Source organism: Mandrillus leucophaeus, unplaced genomic scaffold (genome assembly GCF_000951045.1).
Source record: "Mandrillus leucophaeus isolate KB7577 unplaced genomic scaffold, Mleu.le_1.0 Scaffold541, whole genome shotgun sequence".
Taxonomy (NCBI): domain Eukaryota; kingdom Metazoa; phylum Chordata; class Mammalia; order Primates; family Cercopithecidae; genus Mandrillus; species Mandrillus leucophaeus.
In genome coordinates, this window is record NW_012105820.1 from 307,211 (window position 1) to 312,450 (window position 5,240).

At 47.0% G+C, this 5,240-nt stretch overlaps 1 protein-coding gene across 1 annotated transcript in view; it reads right to left on the minus strand.

Moving 5' to 3' along the window:
* Window positions 1-4,736, minus strand: part of SUPT6H (suppressor of Ty 6 homolog (S. cerevisiae)) — a 37,144-nt gene extending 32,408 nt beyond the window's left edge. The window contains exons 1-9 of the mRNA XM_011997513.1: window positions 4,583-4,736; window positions 4,411-4,487; window positions 3,863-4,055; window positions 3,543-3,627; window positions 2,602-2,875; window positions 1,379-1,480; window positions 1,007-1,123; window positions 566-655; window positions 237-379 (exon numbers count right to left, since the gene is read on the minus strand). Coding sequence (XP_011852903.1) covers window positions 237-379; window positions 566-655; window positions 1,007-1,123; window positions 1,379-1,480; window positions 2,602-2,875; window positions 3,543-3,627; window positions 3,863-4,031 — 980 coding nt within the window. The 5' untranslated portion in view covers window positions 4,032-4,055; window positions 4,411-4,487; window positions 4,583-4,736. The remainder of the gene's footprint in view (window positions 1-236; window positions 380-565; window positions 656-1,006; window positions 1,124-1,378; window positions 1,481-2,601; window positions 2,876-3,542; window positions 3,628-3,862; window positions 4,056-4,410; window positions 4,488-4,582) is intronic.
* Between the last annotated feature and the right edge of the window lie 504 nt (window positions 4,737-5,240).

A 5,240-nucleotide genomic window follows, 5' to 3' on the forward strand; every position in this document is an offset into this window, starting at 1 on the left:
TGGGGTTTCACCATGCTGGCCAGGCTGGTCTCGAACTCCTGACCTCAAGTGATCTGCCTGCCTCAGCCTCCCAAAGTGCTGGGATTACAGGTGTGAGCCGCTGTGCCTGGGTGACAAGTTGGATTTCTAAGGGATGGGGCCCTGTGCTACATATTCTCCAAGGTTTAACAGTGCTCCTGCAGGGCCAGCCTTGGTCTGAGGGCTTCCCATAATGGAATAAACACCGCATGTTTTACCTCTCCATGTCAGTGGTGTCCAGAGCCCGGATGCCATCGGCAAGAGGTTTGTCAGGGTCAGCAGAGATCTGTTCATACTGATAAGCCTGCATCTTCTCAAACAGCCGTGTTAGGTTCTCTTTACGGATCCGCAGCTGGGTCCACTAAGGTGAAGTAGGGCAGGAATGAGGGCTCGTATTCAGCCCTGGAGACCCAAGGCTGCTCTGTTCCTTACCAGAAAACCTGGTTGGGGGGACTAGACAGGCCTGGGAGGTTTGGGTTTGTGGTATCCTGGTAGTAATGGTGCCTACCCTGGCCCATACCTCTTGGGTGCCACGGATCCACATTACCTTTTCATCCCACTGCCAGACTCTCCATAGGTCATTGATGTGCAACTCAGGCTCCACATACTCCTTTCGGTAGAAGGCAATAAAAGGCACCTAGGATGGCAAAGAGACTGCAGTCACTCAGAGACGATAGATCTGCTAAGATCCCCTCTGTCAGTAGATAATGACTTTCTGGACAAACAGCTCCAGGAAATTCAACAGTCAGAAGCTTGGGCTCCTTCACAGCCCTTCCAGGGCCTAGTGCTTTCCTCAACAGGAGAAAATAATGCTGCAGACAGGGTAGGATTGTTCTCGTGATCACTAGGGTCTCTGCGGGTCCTAACACTTCTTGAGTCACGGATAGGGGATGGGGAAGGGGGCTCCCACCTCATTTAGTTAACTATCGTTTCCCTCATCCCCTAACTAAATTTCTCACCAATGGGCCACCAGAGCTTGAGGTGTTACCTCAAAATGCTGATTTCGCATGAAGCCCAAGGCCTCTTTGATCTTCTGAATTGTGCTGGGCCCTTTCCGACTGAAGCTGCTGGCTGGCTGCCCTCGGTCTAGGTAATCACAGCTTTCCTAAAGTAGGAAAATAAAGAAATAGCAAAACACTGTCACTTGGTTTGTCTTACCACACAAGACTGCTTAATAACAAAGCATAACTTTTCCAGATGAAATCTAAAAAATTTTTCTCATATACACACACTTGTTGGGACTACATACACAGTTTTCTGTACCAGGCACACAGATGTATGAAATAGGGGAGGACGAGCTCCCCATCTTGAGGAAGTGTCTTTTGGTTCATGTCAAAACCTAAGGATCTTTTCTGAGTACCTGAAGAGAAATGGTTGGTGTGGCAAAAGCATTCCTGTAGATCCAGTCAGCTTCTTCTTCTAGTTCATCATCTTCAGCCCCCTTGACTGGGATGGAGCGGAGCTGCAGTGGAAAAGACAACAGATGGACTTTATGTCTCACTTAAGAAAAACATATACCTTTTTGGACAGAAACGCGTGATCATCAAGTGTACATTTCCATTATTGTTCTGGAAATGCCATACCAGTGTTGTTCTGGCATGAAATAAGCATTGCTTTCTTTTCCTTTTTTTTTTTTTTTTGAGATGGAGTCTCGCTCTTGTTGCTCAGGCTGGAGTGCAATGGCGCGTTCTAGGGTCACTAAAACCTCCACCTCCCAGGTTCAAGGAATTCTCCTGCCTGAACCTCCCAAATAACTGGGATTACAGATGCATGCTGCCACGCACAGCTAATTTTTTTTAATTTTTATTTTAGTAGAGACAGGGTTTCACCGTGTTGCCCAGGCTGGCCTCTAACTTCTGAGCTCAGGCAATCCACCCGCCTTGGCCTCCCAAAGTGCTAGGATTACAGGTGTGAGCCACGCAGCTAATTTTTTGTATTTTTAGTACAGATGGGGTTTCACAATGTTGGCCAGGCTGGTCTCGAACTCCTGACCTCAGGTGATCCACCCACCGTGGCCTCCCAAAGTGCTGGGATTACAGGTGTGAACCACCACCCCTGGCCATAAACATTTCATAATTTTTTTTTTTTTTTTTGAGACAGGGTCTGTTTTTAGGCTTCAGTGCAGTGGTGCAATGATGGCTCACTGCAGTCGTGACCTCCCAAGCTCAAGCAATCTTTCCACCTCAGCCTCCTGAGTGGCTGAGACTACAGGTGTGCACCATCACGACCAGCTAGTTTTTTGCATTTTTTGTAGAGACAAGGTCTTCCTATGTGGCCCAGGCTGCTCTTGGGTTCTTGGACTCAAGCAATCTGCCACCCTGGTCTCCCAAAGTGCTGGGAAAATAGGTGTGAGCCACAGCACCCAGCCTGTATTTCACAGATTTCTAAAGAAAACAGTATTTCAAGAACCGTAAGCAAGGTAGAGTCTACCTTCCCTTCTCTAAGAGCTGGATTTCCCAGGCCCCGGGTGAGATGGGGTTCAAAGCCCATGCTGCATACTCAATGCTAGACTTTTGCTAGATTATTTCTTGGCTACAAGGTAAATATGGATTGGTATAAGAGCAGAGGCTGGTGGTTTCTTACCTGGAACCTCTCAGGCAGGTCAGTGGCTCGGATTTCATTGTCCTGATCTGTGAGGTGGCTGCTTTCTAGCTCGCTGGGCTCATACATTTCAAAGATGCTCCTACGGCTCACACGCTTCTTGGTGGTCTTCTTGGGGCGCACTCGGATTTCACCCTCAGCCTCATCATCCTCATACTCATACTCTTCCTCCAGTTCTTCATCATACTCATTGTATTTCTCAAATTCATCATAGTCAAAGTCCACACCGAAGATTTCCTGGGCTTCTTGCAGGGCCCTGTGGGTGGCAGCAAGAGGCAGTTGGCTCAGGTTCAGGTGAGAGGAGAGAAATGCAGCCCTTGCATAGATCCTTTACTTGTCCCAAGGGAACTGAGAGGGTTAGGAGGAAGGTAAACAAAATAACCATATTCACTGCGGACGAAAGGCTTCCATTGGGGGATATTTCTGGGCAAATTGTTGTATATGGAAGAACAAAAAGCCCATCTTTGGCACCTTCAAGTGACAGTAATCAAATAGCAACAGAGCAGACGGGTCTGTATCTTGCTCAGTGGACCCAGCTTCTGCTAAGGCATTACAGTATTCCCTTAGAGCAAAAGCTTTCATATTTGTTAATTGTGATGCGGGCATTTTTTCAACAAAATTATATTAAGAATGTCAATATATATAATTGAATAAACATGAAGCTGTAGGTGGAAAAGGAATGCTGGACTCTTGCCCGTGCGGGACTCTACTCCAATCCCACAGTAGCCCTAGAGTGCAGAGACAGCTCCTAGGGTTTCCAGGAGCAGTCTGAAATCACTGCCTGGTAGAGGTTATTTGAGGCAGGGAAGCAAAATGGCTGCAAGCTGGGAACGCCCCATTTTTGGCAAAGGCCTCTGACCTCCTCCATCCTGACGAGGCCCACTCAATCACTTTATTCCCACCTTGTACCAGACCCCACTCACGCGTCTGTGTATCCAGGAAGCTTTTTCCGCCACTTAGGTTTTTTCAGAGGCTGTCCATCATCATCCACAATGAAGTCGTCAATATCTGGGTAGAAAAGGAGGGGTTGGGGCTCAGAGTCAGAGACTGAGCCAGGACTAAATTGCTTTGGTTTCTACTATTTGAGTGGTCAGTGAGCAAGAGAAGGGAAGCTCCTGAAAAGGAACTTCTTTGTGTTAAATGCTGAGGGATGTAGCTAAAGAATGGTTTCCATCCTGTTCCCATGGGCCAGGAAATCCCAACATCCATCCAAACACTGGCTTCCCTGCCCAATATAACGTACCTGACTCCTCATCATCTTCTTCCTCCTCCTCTGGAGGAGCCATGGGGGCCTCCATGGCCTCCTGCCCCTCTTCCCCTTCCCCATCCTGGAAGATTTCCTCCGCAATAGCTTCTTTTTCATGCTCCTCCTTGCCATACTCCTCCTCATCATCGTCCTCATCATCTGACATTTTTTTGACACGCCGGTACTTTTGCTAGGGGTGGGAAAACCTGCCTTATCAGGATCTGAGGAGTCTCGCATATGGATACCACATCTCCAGTCTTACTCGCTTCTTCCCACCACAATTACTCTGACCAAGGGAGATGGGAAAGAACATGCTGAGTGATGCTCTTGTAGCCTCAAAGCCCGTCCTTGAAACTTGGACAAGACTTTCTCTAACAGGCACCCAGATTTGGGATGCAAATCTAGGCTCTGTAGTACAATGATACCAAACACCGTGCTCTAATGTTCTCCAAACTGTCCTGCATGTGCCTCCTCACCCAGAGACACTGAAATTTCCAGGACTTTTTCCTTCACCCCCAGGGACAAAGACAAAGAATGATACTTACTCCTCTTTTGACTTTGACACCCAGATTCTCCTCAATGAGGTCAAAATCATCATCCTCCAGGCGGTCATCAAAAGAGGCTGAAGAAATAAAGTGTTGCCCATAGTGATGGGGAGGCCCTTTTCTGCTGGAACCTCCACCCAAGCCTCACTTGAGCCAACAATAGACTACTCACTGCGTTTTCTCTTCTTGTGGCCAACATCATCTTCTGAATCACCAGAGTCACTGCCCTCATCCTCCTCCCCTTCATCTTCATCATCATCGTCATTGATAAAGCCTTTCAGGTTGCCCTGCTCATCCTGATCATCTAGGTTCTCCTCCTCCTCCTCCTCATCTGGAAGACATGCATATTTGAGGCATGGAGACTGAAAAACAGGCTAGCAGTTCAGGGCCACTTGATTAATGCGATTATCCATTTGCTCTGCACCTAACGACCTGGGTGCCATGTTAACTCTTCTAACTCATGTAAAGATGCAAAACATGGCCATTGACTTAAGAGTAGCAGCATCTGGAAAGAATGTTTTTTTCCCCCTACATTCACCATCTGTCTTTGGGCAGGGTGATCTTCCTGGTCACTTTGACTTCTCAAAACCATTACTAGATTATTATGGCCACCAATAACTTTGTTTTACTCAGTTTGTAAACTCAGCAGCTATATTCCTTTATTTTGCCATAATTCCTTTCATAAAACTTGTACGTCCCTTTACCCCTTTCAAGTCATTTCATGGTTCTACTCTGTTGACAGTTCTAAAGATTGGGCTTGGCCAGAGAAATAGGAAACTAGGTGAATAAATATCAATAATGCTAGGTCTAAAAGCAGAAAGTATTACATA